Below are 17841 nucleotides of genomic sequence, written 5' to 3' on the forward strand. Positions count from 1 at the left end.
GGGAGCAAGCCTGAGGCCAGCAACTATCCAACCTTCAATTATCTAAACTGGACAAACAAAGGGAAGCAAAAAATAGGAATAATATGCTTCATCCCAAATTACATGGTATTTTAATGTCCCATTGTGCAGCTGAGGAGCAGACATTTTCTTTATTAGAATTGGTACATTTAAAAAAATCTTTCACAGGATGTGGGCATCACTGGTTAGGCCAACATTTTTATTGCCCATCACTAATTGCTCTTGGTGGTGGTGAACTGCCTACTTGGAGAAAGGGAAAAGCTGAAGAAAAACAAGAAGTTATATATGGCTAATAGAAGAGATAAATAATAGGAAACCTCATTGTAATAAACCCCATTCAGACAGAATTTACAGTCTAATTAAGAGAGATCTTCAAACTTCTAAATGGAAGATCTAAAAAGCAGGCCCAGAATTGACCATCTTTTCCGGATATCTTGAAGCTCTTCCAAATGTTTAAATACTGACTATTTCTATTTTTAGACAAAATTGAATTCTTTGCTATTCTAAAGGGCATTTAAGATGGGCACAAGAGTCAAACTAGGAAATTATAGGCCTATTAGTCTGTTGTAAAAAAGTTACTAGAATCTGTTATTAAAGGCAGCGTAACTGAACACTTGGGCAAATATGGACTAATCAGACAGACCCCAGCATGGATTTGTACACAGTAATTCAAGTCTAACAAACCTAGTTGAATTAGTTGAGGAAGTAGATAAGGGAAAGTTTTATTCATTCATGTTCGTTCTGCCCAAAGGCAGGTCCAATTGTTCATTCTCTGCTGATACTTCATCCTGAGCCATTTCCTTGGCTGTTTTTTCCAAAAAGCTGTTGAGGTTGGGATGGTCAATTACAAATTTCAAAACTCAGACTCATAGGTTTTTATTAGAAAGGGTGTCAGGGGCAGGGTTTCACAGTGTGGAGGGTGTGGGGCACATTCTGCCCCACCCCCAATGAGCCATTGCAAGGGTCAGGCAGCAGCTGATGCACCTAAAGGAAGCCCACCAAGCAGCCAAAATGCACTGTCAACAGGCTAAACAAGCAGAGAGTGGGACTTCCACCCTTTGGTGCAAGCCTCTGCACTCGAGAGCTTTTGGCCAATCTGATTGGCTGCCAGCACTGGGAGCCCCAGCAGCACCAGGACTCAGTATTGGGTACTGCTGAGAGTGCAAGCTATCCCATGAGGAAGAGTGATGACATCCCAAGTGAGGTAGGTCCGGGGCTTTTAGGGTGGGAAGGGATCTAGCAACCTAGGAAGAGGAGGTGAGTGCGGCGAAGGGGTGGGCTTTGGAGGCCAGGTGGGGAGGGACAAAGTGGGATTGTCATCTTGGGGGTGGGTACCCCTGATGCACACGTGGCATATACCTTCCCCTTCCTTCCTGCCTTTTAAGCAGTTTGCTTAAAAATACAGCTTGCCCACTCCTGCCCGCCTGCCCAGGTGAACCACATTATGGCGTGATATTTGGGTCAATTGGCTTGGGGTAACAATCTCAGTTGACCCTTAATTATTTATTTAAAAGTGGTGAACGGGCTTCCAATTCCAGCGCCCGCCCAACTACTGGGGGATAGCTCAGGGGTGGGCAGGAATGTAGTGGGCTTGCCACTCCTCATATTGTACATGCCCCCGCCCCTCTACCAAAAACTCACCAGGCGGGGGAGCTATAAAATCCAGCCCAAGGAATATGGAACCAAGTTTGATAGTTGGAATTAATTAAAATACACCTCAGCCAAGACCTAATTAAATGGTGAAACAGGATTCCTACATTACCTACAAAAAACACATCTGATTAATTTTCTTATAAATAGAATGCTTAATAATATGTAACAGAATTAAAAGTAACCAAAATCATTTACTATATTTATGAATATAACAGAAAGAAAAATCAATTTTATACATTTTCGATTTGATAATGCTTGTTTAATTATTCAGTTTCTCTTTGAGGTTCAACTATCCAAAACCAATTGAGGACTTCCAAGCTCCAGTGAGGACTGATGAAGATTCAGTCAAACTAATTTATCTATATTGAATTTTACTGGCATCAAAAGTAATTTGAACAGTGTACCTGACATGGCTACTTCATGAAGCCAACAAGAGATATTCGTTAGCAAACATTTTTCAGATCCAACTTTCGTTTCTATACTCAAAAAATTTCATGTAAACATCCTCATAAAACAATGGTTGTTTGTAGTTGAAACTTCTCCATTTTCGTTCATTGATTTAATCAAATCCTTCACGTACAAATGATAATATCACTGCTCCTTAACAGGACTCATTTGCCTGGAAGAAAACACAAGGTCTACTTGGCATTTAATGCATACACCAGCATCAAGCTTATTTCTGAAATTCTCAAAAGAAGTCATTTATTTTATCCATGTCCCTATTGTTATAATGAGGTAAGATTTGTAATGTAATCCATCTATGCTGATTGAGAGATTCAATTGGCACACTAACTTGATTGACCTTCCCGCTCTTAGTTTCCTGGTAAATTACGGGTACCTTGGGCAGAATGTTCCAGCCCTGACACTGGCGGGCATCATTGCGGGAGGGACGGGAAAGTTTGGAGGGCTGTTAAAAATCAACGCCTCTTCAAATTTTCCCGTTCCACCCTCGCCGATGCCCACTGATGGCAGTGTCAGAAAATCCCGGCCAACATTTCTCAGTTGTGATGTGAAACTGCAATTACCCTTTCTAAGGTTAATAGCTATTTACACTGTATTATAAATTGTTTACGATGTTCCGTAGGAAGAATCATCTGTTAAATTTCTGAGTATTCATTCATGTAATATTCTTACATAAAGATTATCACAATTATTTCAAGCATATATGGACAAAGAAAAATCTTTATTCTTCAACCGACACTGAGACGCATGAAGACAAAGGAAAGTTTTCACAGGTAAAAATGATTGTGGTCTTTCTAGTAATGTCAGCTTGAGACCTATATACTGATTCATCTTGATATTGAGGTTAGGGGGTTTTGTTCTCCCTGTGACCTACTTGGATACAAAGCTTTTCAAATGTAAATTCAAGTTAAGAGCTTTGAGTGTTCATGGCCTGAAAACATTTTTTTTGATGGTGGGTAGGGCTAATAACAGGTGATCACGACTGTTTTGTGGGAGGATGCAAAATGAATCGGAAATCCTTTCTGGTTAGAGGTTTACGTCACTCCCGTTCTCTTTAAGAAAATTCCTTTTCATAAATTTCCCCAAAATGCTGAGAGAAAAAGGTATAAAAGCAGATTGTAACCTCGTCAATTCAGATCAACTTTACAATCCCCTGAGTGCTGACACTTGTTGTGATAAATCGCTCAAATGACTCAGCTGGTCTATATCTTTGGGAAGCTGACCATGGCTTTGTTAATGGGACTGTTCATGCTCAATATGTTGGGCACATCCACATTTGCAGGTGACTATGTGCTACTCTTTTTTTAATCTTTCACCTGAACTTGCAACATCTGTTTTGCAACATATCATTTCCTTGCAATAAATCATTTCCTTTCTAACCAATCTTTGTTACTGTTGTCCTTTTGTTTAATGCAGATGCCCAGTCTCCGGTAGATTGCTGCCTTTTATACTCAAAGAAACCTTTACCCCCGAAACTAATTGTAGGTTATGTGAGGCAGTTTGCAAATGAACTCTGCGATATCAATGCAGTCATGTAAGTGCAAATTGTTCTTTGATTTCTTTAAAGAGAGAAAGATGCTTTAAAGTATTCTTTACTCTCTGTAAATATATTTAACAATACACAATATGTTCAGTAATCAAACAATTTAATCATAGTTCTTTCAAAAATATTTATTTACAGATTTTACACAAGGAGAGGCCGAAGAATTTGTGGAAATCCAGAAGATGGCTGGGTGAAGAACGCTATCAATGTTTTTCTGAAGTAAGGGAATAGATTATTTTAGACAATGTACAAATTTTTACTAAACTATTCAGTGCAGGATGTGTCTTTTTTATTGATAATAAGCTGTAATGTGCTCACTTTTTTGTTAAACTAAGAATGACCTTGCAAGTTTGAATATACTAGAATTTAAAACCTTACCAGTTATCCATTTTTGTCAAATTTATTTACCAAATCAAAAGCACAAATGAAACCTGAATTAATGTAGAAATGCTAGCAGGACACTCTACAGAGCTTCCTCTCCTCTGGACTATTACTGTTCTTAAAAAGCACAGAGAATATCTTACCATATATCAGTTCTGTAAGACACTGGATCAATACATTTTACCTTTGGACAACCATTATTTTAAAGCATGTTCACTAAGAACAAGCCGTGACAACCAAAGGAAAAGGTTGAATTAATCAATTTAATGAACCTGAATGTTGAAATCTCCTGCACTTTGGTTTTAAAAGGTATTGTATCTCATTCCCCTTTTATGTTTCTTTTCTAGGAAAGAAATGAGAAAGCAGTGAAAGGATCAGCTACCTTAATCCCATGGGCATCAGGCAATGTCACGTCTTTACAATGATGGAATTTTTAAAAAAATTGTTGCTCACTTAAATGTTATAACCTACGCACATCTTATCAATATCTCAAAAAGCATTCAGCTGTTAAGCTATTAAGTTCTTCAAAATTAAATTTATATTTCTACATATGTTGACAGGTGAATTGTAACTCATTTTGAATGTTTTTGTAAATTATGAATATGCAAAACCAAATGTATTACACAGGTCAATAAACAATGCTTCCAAAACAATATTTTTGATCTCATCTCAATATTTATCTATTCATGTATAGGCTAAAGCTGTTTCTTAATTGAGGTTGAACAGTCATAATCATTGCACCAAATGGCTAAAGATCGGGCCTTGCTGTCATGAAGAGATACTAATGTCTATAATGTTATTGGAAATTATTTTTAAAGTGGAATTGTAGTGGGGTCTGTGCCTATGTGTTTCACTATGTGTGTCTTAACTGGATTAAAGCCAGCTAGCTTGGGTGCTTTGATGCATAGTAGTTTTGAGATGTTAATTAGATAAACGTAAGGAGGATAGAAGGTAAAGTGTAAATTCGTATTTGTTAAATAAAGCATTCAAGAGTCAGAGTAAGATCTTGCACATAGCTAAAAGATGCCAAGCAATGTCTTTATATTTTTTCAGCTTACCAATAAAATTGGTAAAATGAAAGGGTATTATTGTTAGGAGATGTAACGTCAAAAGCCTGGTGATACAATGGAAAATTTACATTCAAAGGAAAAGCTAGGTATAAACAGAAAAGAGTTTGTATGTGTAAGGCAGAGGCATTTAAGATCTAACCAGTCTGTAAGCCTACAACTGTGTCTACAAAGGAAGCAAATTACAAGGTACCTCATTTTGAATTTGTAAGGACAAATGTGCTTTGCCTGGTGTCTGTCTAAAGTCTACTGTTGCCTTGGTGAAGATTTACTGGGGGTGATTAGTTTCGGGATTTGTTTAAAAGTTATTATGGTAGTAATTTGTAGACATGTGTATGTGTTTAATTTGTTGTTAAATTAATAAATGTTTAATTTAGTTTTATATAAAAAACGTCTTGAGGCTCGGTGGTCTTATTCAGAGCTGCATCTCAAACATACCAATTGAAAATATAAGTTATGACAGTTGCTCAAGTTCCCCTCTGAGGTTTAAACAACTCAACCTTTACCAACTGCTGTGTCATAACACTTGCATATGTATACATATATTATTTGGAATGGACTTTCTGGTAGGACAATGGTGTCAGTATAGGATCCATCAACAAAACAACTGCCCCATTGTAATGACTTGATGTATCGGACTTGAAACAGATAACTTCATTACAGAGGACTCTTTTGGAAGCGACATGCTTGAACCATGTCCATGACTAGAAGGCCCCACCCTCTCCGGATTACCCACACATAGGCCAGAATTTTGCCCTTGATGGGCAGGCGGGCCCGATGGACTCGGTGGCGGGAGGGCAGCCGATTGCCACCGTCGAAAAGGGCCGTGCCGCTATTTTCCGCGGGCAGGCCAATTAAGGCCCGCCCAGCGGGTTAGCGACTCCCGTGGAGAACGGGAAAATAGTCGCAGGGGCTGGCGTGCTCAGACCGCCGGTTCCAATGGGGAATCGGCAGCCTGTATAAAGAGTGGCCAGGCAGCCTGCTTGAGGCACCATGGCCACTCGGGGAGAGAGAGATGCAGCTGTCACAGGACAGGAGCATGAGCAGGAGGAGGGGGGCAGGCTGCAGGAGAGGCCAGCGGGGGGCCACTGTGCCCCTCGATTCTCCGATGCATGCCTTGCTGTCCTCCTCCAAGAGGTGCCCAGCCGTCGGGATGTGTTGTATCCGAATAATGGGAGGAGGAGGGCCCCCAATGTTACCAGCCAGGTGTGGGAGGAGGTGGGTGACGGTGTAAGCACCCATGATGATGTGCGGCGCACAGGCACCCAGTGCCGCAAGAGATTGAATGACTTGCTGTGCTCTGGACAGGTGAGTACCATGTCGGCCTTGGCCATTTGACCCAGAAGGTAGCCTTAGCCTTTGACTCCCCCCACCATGTCTTGCCGTCGTTACTGCATTGGGCATCTGGCGCACGCTGGGTGGACAAACGGATACTGACCATGCTTACATCAGCCTTAGTGGTTAAGGAGAAGATGGGTTCTCCCTGCAGCATATGCTGGTGTTTGTGGCATTTGAGTAGTCTGGGGGCAACCTGCAGGGGAGGCAGCTAGACACATACCCAGAACTCCAACACACGTCTTATTGATGGTGATGAGATGGTGGAGGGGGAGCCTGAAGGTGTGGTTTCCAAGTACCATCTGCTGGCCTCGGTGCCGCACCTAGTTGTGCCTTCTTACCATGGGTGCTAAGACCCGTGTGCTATTCAAAGTGATGGACGACGAATGTGTCCAAGATGGCCTTTGGGGGAGGGGGTTGGGACCAGCCATACTATCTTCTGAGGACTGATCACCAGTAATGTGGACAGGAGCCGCTGGAGGCCTCAGATGGGCCACTTTGGTTGGAGTGCGGCGTGTGCGTGCAGAGTACATGAGAGATCAGCCCCAATAAATCCTCTTCTCTGTTCTGCAGGCAAAAAGTGATTACAATCTTCGGGAGCGCCAGAGAACTGGAGGTGGGCGCACCCTGCTCCAGTGCCTCACCACATTCGAAGAGCCGGCCATGGAACTGGGGAGGAGGCAGGCGGCCAGGTCGGCAGGTGGTGGCGAGGCTGGGGTCCAGCAGCCAGGTATTTGAAGTCCACAGTCCCATCCACTCTATCTGCCCACCATCCAAACCACTGATGGTTGCTGCAATCGGTAATGCTGCAATATTGCTCATTCACAGACTGAGACACTATGACGTGTGGGTCATACACAAAGGTCCCTCGTCCCCTTGAGGATTCATATCTCCACCACCTTCCAAAGTTATCCCATTTGTGACCACTATCCCCATGGCCTAACATGCCATGGCATCACTGCTGCACAGCCAAAGACTTATTGCAACTTAGGGGGGTTTGGGGCCTCCACCACCCTTTCAGCCAGTGCGTCCCACATTACTCTGTCCAAAAGGTCCTCAGCACCTCAGCTGTGAACCTCATGGCACTCAACTTAAATAAATGCCACCACGTTACTCATCCCTGTGCCAAGGGGAAATGTTGCCTTCTGCCCACCTGTTCTATGCCCCTCCTAACGCAATGAAGGTCAATAATGTGACCTGTCAATCTCCTGTGATCCACGGCAAATGTCGCAAGTGTTTGCGATGTTTCCTCATCACTCCAACTCTCCAGGCCAGCATGCATCCAGGTCAGGTACCTCTGCACTCTCCCCACTCCAATGGTACATAACATGCCATGTGGCATTCCTGAGGCCATCTGACCAGCCTGTCTGTATGTGCATCTAATGTTTGGGCCTCCTCTTGACTCTTTTCCACCCCACCAATGTTCGTCTCCTTAGGGTCTTGAAGGGTGAGCGAATTATGAGGCTGGGGGGGAAAGGGATGAAAGGTTTAACTGACTGTACGCTAACTGATGCACTGTCCTTGTTGTTCATTTCAGCATCACCACCACATGGCCGCGCCCATCGACACCGCAGCCCCCCCTCCACACCTGAGGGCCAAGACGTGCAACTTGCGGCACATCAGCCAGGCACCAGCACAGACACAAACACCTCGGTGGGGAATATACCGTCGGCTAGTGTCCCGGGTCACAGTGGTGAGGGCACTTCACAATCGCTGGAGGAGATGTTCGGGACAGAGAGTGCCGATGGCGCCAGCAGCCGGAGGGCTGCAGGGGATCAGGCACATGCTGAGTCCGGCACTGATGACGTGCCTCTGGAGTTGTCACCAATGCAGCAGCTGCAGGCCAAGCGGCAGGATGCGCGGGAGCGTCTGGCAGGGTTGCATGAGGGTATGCTTCACTTGGTCTCAGCGATGGAGGAGTCCAGGCAGGGTGTATGTGAAGGTATGAACCTCAGGGCAGAGCTTCACGCTTCCTCCAGAGAAAGATTGGAGACTCTCATGGAGAGGAGGTTCGATCGGATGGAAAGTCTTCTGATTGGGATACGCTCTGACCTGCAAGCCCTCACAGTGGTACTGGCCATGAGTGGTCATTCCCAATGTGGGAGATGTTTTGGGCACCAAGTGTCGGTGCTCGGTGCCCATGCATGTGCGGTGAGCAGGGAGGTCTAACGTGACCTCACGTTGGCACAGCAGCTGCCTGTCATCACTGCGAGCTCCTCTCAGGGCACTCCAGATGACGGCAGCAGCTCCTCCACCCCTCTGCCAGTCAACGTTGCTTCCATTGAGGCTGCGACAACTGGGGAGGTACCAGTTCTGGAACTGGCCACTCCCTCCCAGGTGGGGCCATCACAGGCTCCACGGGCCAGAGGATTCCCGCCAAGGTCATCGACGCCAACAGGACAGCAGACAACCCGAAGTTCGCACGGGCCGCTCAAAATCCTGAACAATTGGCAAGTTAAGGGCCCTAACGAGGCCTTTAATTAATAGCGGGAGAGCATCCCTTGGCTGTGCGCGCCCGCTGACTGAAATATCGCGATGCCGCGCGCTGACATCGGGACGCTCACGCGACATCAGCACACGACATTTTAAACGCTGACGTGCGGGCTCCGCCACCCACACGCCAGCAAGAAAATTCTGCCCATAGGGTTCATTCATTAAAAACAATCGCATGACCTCTAATAGGCAGTACTTTTTTAGTTTTTTTACATTTCCTATTTACAAAGAACATTTTAACCCACAACATACGCATGTATATACAGGTCAGGTGATTAAAGATTAAGTCACTGAGGTGGTTTTATTATTCAGTTAGAGCGGCGTAGCTCTAACACTTGAGTTTTTCCCACTGGATCGACATGATCAGGAACTGCAGCATCAGGTACATCATTAGAAAGTGGCAGTTCAGGGTGAGGCAATACTACAGAGACATTAGGTATGCCTATTCTAGGTCGATCTGTCAAAAAACTATCAATCTCATTTTAAATTTAACGTCAGGTCTAGCATCAATTGCTGTTTGTGGAAGAGATTTCCAAACTTCTACCACTCTGTGCATGTAGAAGTATTTCCTAATTTCACTCCTGTAAAGCCTCACTATCAATGTTATACTATTACCCCGAGTCCTATACTCCCCAACAGGTAGAAACAGTTTCTATCCATTTTATCTGTTCTCCTTAATATCTAGAAAACTTCAATCAAATCATCTTTTGACCTTTGAAATTCCAGGGAATGCAACATTAGTTTGTGTAATCCCCCCTCATAATTTAGAGTCCAGGTAGTATTCTAATAAATCTACACTGCTCTCCCTCCAAGTATAATATATCCTTCCTCTGGTGTGGTACTAGAACTGCTGGTGGTACTCTAGGGCCAGAATTTTCCCATTGGCGTGCGAGGGCGGGCCCCGCATGCCAACGCATAAAATGACGCGCGGTAACATCGGGCGAGCATCCCAATATCACCGCATGCCATCGCGGTATTTAAGTGGGCGGGTGGGTGATGTTCTCCGATGTGCCCCAGCCATTAATTATTCATGTAGTTACGGCCCTTGAGGCAGCAACTGACTGTAATTTTTCGGCACCCGTACGATCATCAGGACATCACAGGGGCGCAACGGGCAGGTGGGTAGGAGACATTTGTATAAATATCATCCACAGGCAGGATAAGAGGGGTGAGTGGGATCGCGAATGTTATCTGTCAGATATTTAATTGTGAAAGTTACTGATACTTGCCTGTGTGAGCAGGAATACTTCAGAATTCATACCAGAATTCACACCAAGCATACCATGCTTGGATAGGAGTAACAGCCTTCAGGTCAGGACTCTACAGTGAAGATCATCTTTGGGGCCTGCAGGTTTCAGAAAGCCGTTCCTTAGCCTGGGAATGGGAGATGTGCTCTCCACTGGAGGCGCCTCCTCTGAGGGCGGGTGGGTGATGTTCTCCGATGTGCCCCAGCCATTAATTATTCATGTAGTTACAGCCCTTGAGGGCCAGAAGGGGGAGGAGGCCAGGAGTGCACATTCAGCCTCCAGGGGAGCCACCTTTGGGAGCAGAGGCGCAGGCACAAGGGGCGCAGGGCCAACAGGAAGTCCAAGCAGAAGAGGCCACAGAAGACGCCACTATCCTGCTGCCAGGGTATACTGGTGGCGAAGCAGCTACCACAATATGTCTGAGGTGCAGTGCCGAAGGAGGCTCCATCTCTCAAGGGAGACAGTCACCTCCACCTGTCAGATGAAAGGCCCTGAGATCTGTGTGGGTGGGCACCCCATGCCAGTGGCGATAAAGGCGACAAAGTGGCGATAAATGCGATAAAGCCTGGCTGGATGGATGGCTGCTGGGTGACAAGGGTTATCCCCTCAGAAGGTGGCTCATGACGCCCCCTCCGCCACCCAAGAACAGAAGCTGAGCAGCGGTACAATAGGAGCCACGGCACCACAAGGGCTGTGGTGGACAGAACCATCGGTCTTCTCAAGATGCGCTCCTGATGCCTGGACCATTCAGGGAGCACACTCCAATACCCTCCAGATTGTGTGTCGCTGATAGTGGTTGCATGCTGCACTCTCCACAATCTGTCGCTGGAAAGGGGCAATGCAGTGGACAACGAAAATGTAGACGCAGTGGCTGTGGCTGCACACAATGAGTCCAGCTGTGAGTCTGAGGGTGAGCACGCATAGGGAAATGCTGAGGGGGTAGACGCTGACCCGGTCTTACTGCAGGGGGGGCAGGGACACCCAGGAGACTTTAATCCAAAGAACCTTCAGCTAGCACACCAAAGATGGACCTTCAACACATGCCAGGGCTGCAGGCTCCATACTCGATACCTAAGTGCTAAATCTGCCTGGATAGTAACATTAACTAAGGCCCCTGCCAATAAAGCTCAATGTCAAACAACTCACTCATAACATCACAGGTTCCCATCCACCTGCAGAAGTAAGAAATCACCCTGAGGCATGGTAATATTTCAAAATTTATTGAGTTTACAAAAGTAAGTTCAAAAACTAAAAAAAAGTGTTGCATATCATGCCAAGTCTTAAATGAACTAATATGGGGCAACATAAAACCACTAGTCAGAAACCCATGGTGTGCCTAATGTGCCTTAAAGTTACACTTATGGGAGTTACGTCTAGGTGCTGCCCCCTCGCTGGCACTGGCATCTGAGACAGTCTGCTCACTGTGCTGTCCTGTTGGCCTTGATGACCTTGGCGGCCATCCTCTGGCCCGTGGAGCCTGTGCTGGCCCCGCCTGGGAGAGAGCGGCCAGTTCCACAGCTGGCTTCTTCCCTGTTTCTGCAGCCTCATCAGATGCCACGGTCACCGGCAGAGGGGCAGAGGAGCTGCTGCCCTCATCTGGAGCACCCTGAGAGGAGCCCACAGAGATGGCAGGCAGCTGCTATGCCGATGTGAGGCCACTTCGGACCTCCCTGCTCATGGTACATGGATGGGCACCGAGCTAGGATACTTGGTGCCCAATCCATCTACCACATGGGCAATGGCCAGCTGAGGTCAATGCCGTTGTGAGTGTTTGCAGGTCCGAGCACAACCCCAGGAGGCTCTGATTGTTCTCCTGGAAGAGCCTCTCTACAAGTGTCACCATCTCTCCATGGAGGAAGCATAGCACCCGGCCATGAGGCTCATTGCATTGGTGATGATCCACGTGGACTCCTCCAGCACGGGCACCATGCCACACATAGCCTCATGTGTCTCCGGCAGGTCCTCCTGCATACCCTACTGCACTTCCAGTGTCTGCTGCCTCACGAGCGATTCCAGAGGCACATCATCAGCCACCGACTGAGCATGTGTGCCTGGTCCCCAGATGCAGCATAGCCTTGATCAGAATTGTGTCAATACTAAATGAAACAGCCATTGGAAAATAAGCAGCAAAGCAGTTCCTAGAAAATGGGAAAACTCAACAAAATGAGAGCAAGAAAGAAAACAGGATTGTCATGAAAGAATTGCCAAAAAGTCTTCAAAGTGCTCAAATTTTAATCAGCCAACCAAAACCAGGAGAACTTGACAGAACAGAGACAATCTTATTTGTTTGGCAGTTCTGCAGAGGACAATGCGAATGGCAAACATTCATTCTCTATTCCCCTGGTGCTGGTTCCATCTTGTTATGTTCTACTCTGCACTTCAGGTGATCTATGGTTTTTAGGCCTGCAATTTAACAACGTTTCTCCAGTCTCAAGTTCTGCTGGGATACATTGTGGAATTGGCCCCAGTATTTGGGATATTTGTTTTTATTAAAAAACCATTTCTGAGGTTTACATAAATCTTGCTGCTCAGATGTTGCCTTCATCCTCATGGTAGTAATAGAGCCTATATCCTTCTGAATGTTTAGAGGGCACTAGTTAACATGACAAAATAGATTTATTTTTCTTTGGAGACAGACAGAAATAAACAAAGTCACACACAGGTTTATATTATTTTATTATGTCAGAAATATAACATTGTAATTCAAAGATACAGAACCAAATAACCATCTCACACGGAATGTAGCCTGTTGTGACAATACACAGTAATACATAGTTATGATTCATTTTATAGGAACATAAGCAAGCATCAAAATGAAATGGCTGAGCATGCCAGTCAGTTGTATCAAACCGCTACAGAAAAGTTGAATCAACATAAAACCAGATGGACTACCCAGCATTGAACTAGGCACTGGAAATGACAAAGGCACATGTTGCCTGGACAATCCTGCAAGTTCCTCTTTACTAGTTTTCGGGGGCTTGCGCCAAAGTTGGTAGAGCTGCCTCGCAGACTAGTCAAGCAACAGTCTGACATAGTCATAATCACGGAATCAGACCTTACGGACAATGGCCCATACACCACCATCCTTGTGTATGTCCTGTCCCACCAGCAGGATAGACCCACCAGAAGTGGTGGGACAGTAGCTTGCAGTCGGGATGGGGTAGCCCCAGGAGTCCTCAACAATGGACAGAATTTAATGCCCTCCCCCATGGCAAGTTTAGTGCTGGAGGAGGCATCCCATTGCCTTCACACCTCCACCCCAATTAAGTCCAGGGCAAGAAGGCTCGTGGACAATTTCGCTTCCTGCTGCCAATTGAGGCCTGCAATTAAGGGCCTCATCCTGCCACCGCTGGCATTAACCCAGCAGTGCACAGGGGGCTTGCCATGTAGGAAGCATGACAAGCAAATAATCTTGTGGGGTTGCTTGCAGGTTTCCGGAGGTGCAAGCCCCTTGTTCAAAGGCACTCAGTACCTGATTCAGGGACCCGGCATCAGGAATAGGGGGTAGGGGTGCTGAGAACCATCCCCCTACTTTTGCTGCTGACCCCTCCTCCTCCTGTGACCCCCGCCCTGCAACACCCCCCTCTTGCCTGTAGCCTGGAATTCAGCAATGATACTGGGCCTTGGGTGCGTTTAGTACCGGCAGCAGTCACCACCTCCCCAGTGGTGCTACCATTCAATAGAGTAGCTGGCTTCTGATTAGCTAGCAGCTCTCAATGGGTGGGACTCTGCCCCCCCACCCCCACCCCGCCACCCCAACCCCCCCGGGGTCTTTGATCATAGGAAAGGCTTGCTGCTGTCCAGTTAAGTGCCTAAGTGGCACTTAATTTGTAGGGCCGTGCTTAAAAGAAGTGATGCAGGGCTCCCACCATGCTCTCCAGCTGGTGGGTGTGACCCCTGTTGCTTCCATTCAATGTTGCCCAATGAAGTCTCATGGAATCAAGTCAAATACAGGCAAGTAAACCTCCTGTTGATTACCACTTACTGGATTCCCTAGGCCAGAAGTTGCATACTTGCTGACAATTGCACGTGGTTTAGTATCATTCACAGCTCCTGAGATACTGAAGCAGTCCATGCCTGCATGCAGCAAGATCTGGACAATATTCAGCCTTGTGATGATAGGCAAGTAATTTTCATGCCACACAAGTGCCAGGCAAGAATCATATCCAACAAGAGGGAATATAACCATCTCCCTGACATTCAACGACATTACCATCGCTGAAACCCCAACGTCAACATACTAGGGGTTAATGCAGAAATACATTCTTTGAAGGTAACATGCCCAAAATTAATCCCAAAGGTAGCCTCATATCTTCAGGCAACCTGCTATTAATTAGATCAGTATATATACAGTTTGAACATGTATCAGCAGCTAATACTACAGAATGGCTTTAATTAATTCTAAGTGCTTAAGATTTTGCTGTAAAAAGAAACTGTACAGTAACCTTGTAGGATGGTCATAAAGACATCAGTTAATTCTTGCTGATGTAGGCTGAACAGTTGTGATCTTCTGGGACATTTTCCCCAGCCTCTGACTGCAAATCAAAAAATATTCCATCGTAATTATAGATCCTTCAAAATGTTAATGCATCACCTTTTCCCACTTTGATCCGAGTGTATGGATAGTACGTTAAGTTCCTCAGTGGTTGGAATTTTTGGCAACAAATGATTAACTAAAAGCTAAAGTCATCATAGTTATCATAATTTACACCCAAATTGTGTACCAATCTAAATAGTACTGACATTTGGGGTGTGTCATTGAAACTCCAGGATAATCAAAGGTTCTTATTAATCTGTTAAATATACAGAGTCTTTGGGGGGATGAAATCAATGTTTGTGCTCTTACCTTAAATAGCGAAGTGCACGTTTCACCCATATATTTTGAGGATCTGCGCAAACCCACCGATTTTTCACAGTATACAGTCTGTTCAAACAAATGGTGGAAAAGAATAACTTCTGATTGGCTTTAAATTAAATTGTACCATTCAGAAATGATTTGCCTTCTGGGATCACTAACTGTACTCACACAATCGCATCTATCCGGCAAACTTCATTGGACTTCTGCTCCACGTAGCCAGCAATGCGCCTAAATGGCAGAGATCCTTTTGAATATTTGAGGCAACAGTCTTTCATAGATATGCTTACTGAAAAAAGGAATTCATAGAAGTGTTACAAGCCTGTATATATTTTTTATTCACTTGAGGGCTGTGGGCATTGCTGGCTAGGCCAGCATTTATTCTCCATCCCTAATTGCCCTTGTTCAGAGGGCAGTTAAGAGTCAACCACATTAAGCACATTACTATTGAGAGTTCACATAGTGAATTGCACATGACCCATGGTCATGCCCCATTTTTCTCTTCAATCTCCACCAGCTCCACATGGCAGCATCTTCTTTATTCTTCTATCACCTCTTTTTGATCCCCTTTCCCTATTTGGGCAACAAGGATACCAACCGAAGTCAGCGGGTGCTTGTCCCCAGTACCCTCACACTAGGGAGACAGTAATAATCAGTCCAGAAGTCCATCTGGAAATCAGCTGAGGTAGTTCAACAGTCAATTGACCAAGATGGAGCACATGGAGGAAAATCGGGCAAAGTGGACCGAACACATCTAATGGAGTCTGTCCAAATATCGACACATTAATTTCAACAGAAAGAAAATTGGGTAGGGTCTGTCAGGGGCATTTGATTCTCTCCACCCAAATTTCAGCTGCCCAGCTGATCATTTCAATTCAAGTGCAAAAGGCCATCTTCAGGGTAGGAAAGGAGAAAGCAACAAAACTAGAGAAAGAAAGGAAAAAAAGATTTGCATTTTATATAGCACCTTTCACAATCTACAGATGTCCCAAAGCACCCAATGAGGTACTTTTGAAGTGTAGTCACAGTTGGCATTTAGGAAATGCGGCAGCCAATTTTTGCATGGCAAGCTCCCAAAAAAGGCAATGTGATAATGACCTGATATGTTTTTGTGATGTTGATTGAGGGATAAACTTTGGCCAGGACACTGGGGACAATTATCCTGCTCTTCTTCGAAATAGTGCTATTTTTAGTTTTAGTTTTATGACCACCTAAGCAAACAGAAGGGGCCTCATTTTAACACCTCATCTGAAAGGTAGCACCTCCAATGGTGCAGTAGTCCCTCAGTACTTCACAGGAGTATTAACCTGGATTTTGGTGCTCAAAACTCTGGAGTAGGATTTAAACCCTCAACCTTGTGCCACAGAGGCAAGGGTACTGCCATTTGAACCACGGCTGAAAACTTATCATTTGTCATTTTTTACATTAAAATCACCAAAATCTCATTATCCCAGTAATATGTTGCATGTTAAGTTTAAAACATGTTCTGTTTCCAATTGTTAAATGATAACTTACTGAGGCAACATTTATAACTTTCTATCTTAATATTATGTGACTAGATGATGAAACAATAACCTACATATAATGAAAGGAGAGGTATTCTGGGACTTACTTGCATACGATCCACAAATCCAGAGCATGCTCAGGATCACCAGTGACTTTAGATTAACCAAAACTCGTGTGTTGTGATCCATTATTTTCTCTCACTCTTTAGCCCCTGATTGATCAGCTTGAAAGAATGAAGCCGGGGTGATTTGCCAGCCTCTGGTATTGTACTTGTTTTCTAATGGGGCTTTTATAGATGTTTGCCCACGGCTGCATTTACCACAACTTAGTCAACCACGGCTGTGACGAAATATTGCCGCTTTAATAACAAAAAATATTCTCTGATTTCCTGTTCAATTTTTCTCTCTCTATATCTTATAATTCAAATCAGGTCACAAAGCTAAAGTGTGAAAAGAAAATTACAAGATTATTATTTTACATCTAATCAAACTTCCTTTTGAGTTTTCTGCTGCTTGCAGCACATAGAAACTTTCTGCAATTTACCAGTCCAAAGTAGCACAAGCTGAAAGGAACAGAGGTGCTCTATGTTGAAATAAAAATGTGGAGATTGCTTTGGAAGTTTCTACATTGGTGAGGTGAGTACTCTTCTGCTACATTGTGAATGTATCTCCAGCAAAATCAGAAGCATGAGGGCTAATTTTCCTCCCAGTCGCTATGCCAAAGTAATTTCAGTGGGGCAGTGGGTTAAAGGATGTCAGTGCACAGCCATGAGTTTCTACAAGAGGATTTCCTCTTTAATCCTGAGGTTCTCCTCTTTAATCCTGAGGTTCCTTGGATTTTTTTTAATTTGCATGATCCATGCAAGAAATTAAAATTGCCAAGCTGATATTGCTGGCAGCGCTCAGTGAGGACTGAGCCAGCTTGTCTGTGAGGCACAGTATCATTAAAGCACTGAAACAGTTTTAAATTGAGACTATTTTTTTTATTACTTTCAAAACTAGTACCAGCTTCGTAAAATTAAACTGCAGACTAAATAGTATATATAAAATAATGCAGCTACTGCATATTGTTACTGTGTCCTTCATAGGCCAGAGACACTGAGGGCTATTGTAGTTCCCCAGCACTCTACCTCCGAGATCAGATAAGTCAGCCACAAGTTGTATACACTACTTGCTGTGCGTGGTGATGGTAGAATTGGTTGAAACAGGGCCGCGACGTGAACGCGTCTACTGGATGAAAGCCTTCCCCCAGGAGCTAATTGCAACTGGGCAACCTGGAAGT

At 44.8% G+C, this 17841-nt stretch overlaps 2 protein-coding genes across 2 annotated transcripts; one reads left to right on the forward strand and one right to left on the reverse strand.

Moving 5' to 3' along the window:
* Window positions 1–3285: 3285 nt before the first annotated feature.
* Window positions 3286–5479, forward strand: LOC144694152 (C-C motif chemokine 20-like). Its single transcript, XM_078564495.1, has 4 exons — window positions 3286–3415; window positions 3550–3667; window positions 3815–3895; window positions 4405–5479. Exons 1-4 carry the CDS (start codon window positions 3322–3324, stop codon window positions 4424–4426), a joined length of 315 nt encoding a protein of 104 aa, XP_078420621.1. The 5' UTR covers window positions 3286–3321; the 3' UTR covers window positions 4427–5479.
* Window positions 5480–13975: 8496 nt separating this feature from the next.
* On the reverse strand, window positions 13976–16817 carry LOC144694153 (C-C motif chemokine 20-like). The gene is made up of 4 exons (XM_078564496.1): window positions 16667–16817; window positions 15226–15343; window positions 15046–15123; window positions 13976–14734 (listed from the first exon to the last, which is right to left on the reverse strand). Exons 1-4 carry the CDS (start codon window positions 16746–16748, stop codon window positions 14668–14670), a joined length of 345 nt encoding a protein of 114 aa, XP_078420622.1. The 5' UTR covers window positions 16749–16817; the 3' UTR covers window positions 13976–14667.
* Window positions 16818–17841: the final 1024 nt, after the last annotated feature.

This window comes from Cetorhinus maximus, chromosome 19, assembly GCF_964194155.1.
Source record: "Cetorhinus maximus chromosome 19, sCetMax3.hap1.1, whole genome shotgun sequence".
Taxonomy (NCBI): domain Eukaryota; kingdom Metazoa; phylum Chordata; class Chondrichthyes; order Lamniformes; family Cetorhinidae; genus Cetorhinus; species Cetorhinus maximus.

Bases quoted from the DNA above. Each gene is read 5' to 3' on its own strand.
- LOC144694152 (XM_078564495.1), top strand. From the start codon at position 3,322: ATGACTCAGCTGGTCTATATCTTTGGGAAGCTGACCATGGCTTTGTTA. The intron at 3,416-3,549 runs GTGACTATGTGC...TGTTTAATGCAG, and splicing joins GGGCACATCCACATTTGCAG to ATGCCCAGTCTCCGGTAGAT. The intron at 3,896-4,404 runs GTAAGGGAATAG...TTTCTTTTCTAG, and splicing joins GCTATCAATGTTTTTCTGAA to GAAAGAAATGAGAAAGCAGT.
- LOC144694153 (XM_078564496.1), bottom strand. From the start codon at position 16,748: ATGGATCACAACACACGAGTTTTGGTTAATCTAAAGTCACTGGTGATC. The intron at 15,124-15,225 runs GTGAGTACAGTT...TTGTTTGAACAG, and splicing joins TGCCGGATAGATGCGATTGT to ACTGTATACTGTGAAAAATC. The intron at 14,735-15,045 runs GTAAGAGCACAA...TTTGATTTGCAG, and splicing joins CGTGCACTTCGCTATTTAAG to TCAGAGGCTGGGGAAAATGT.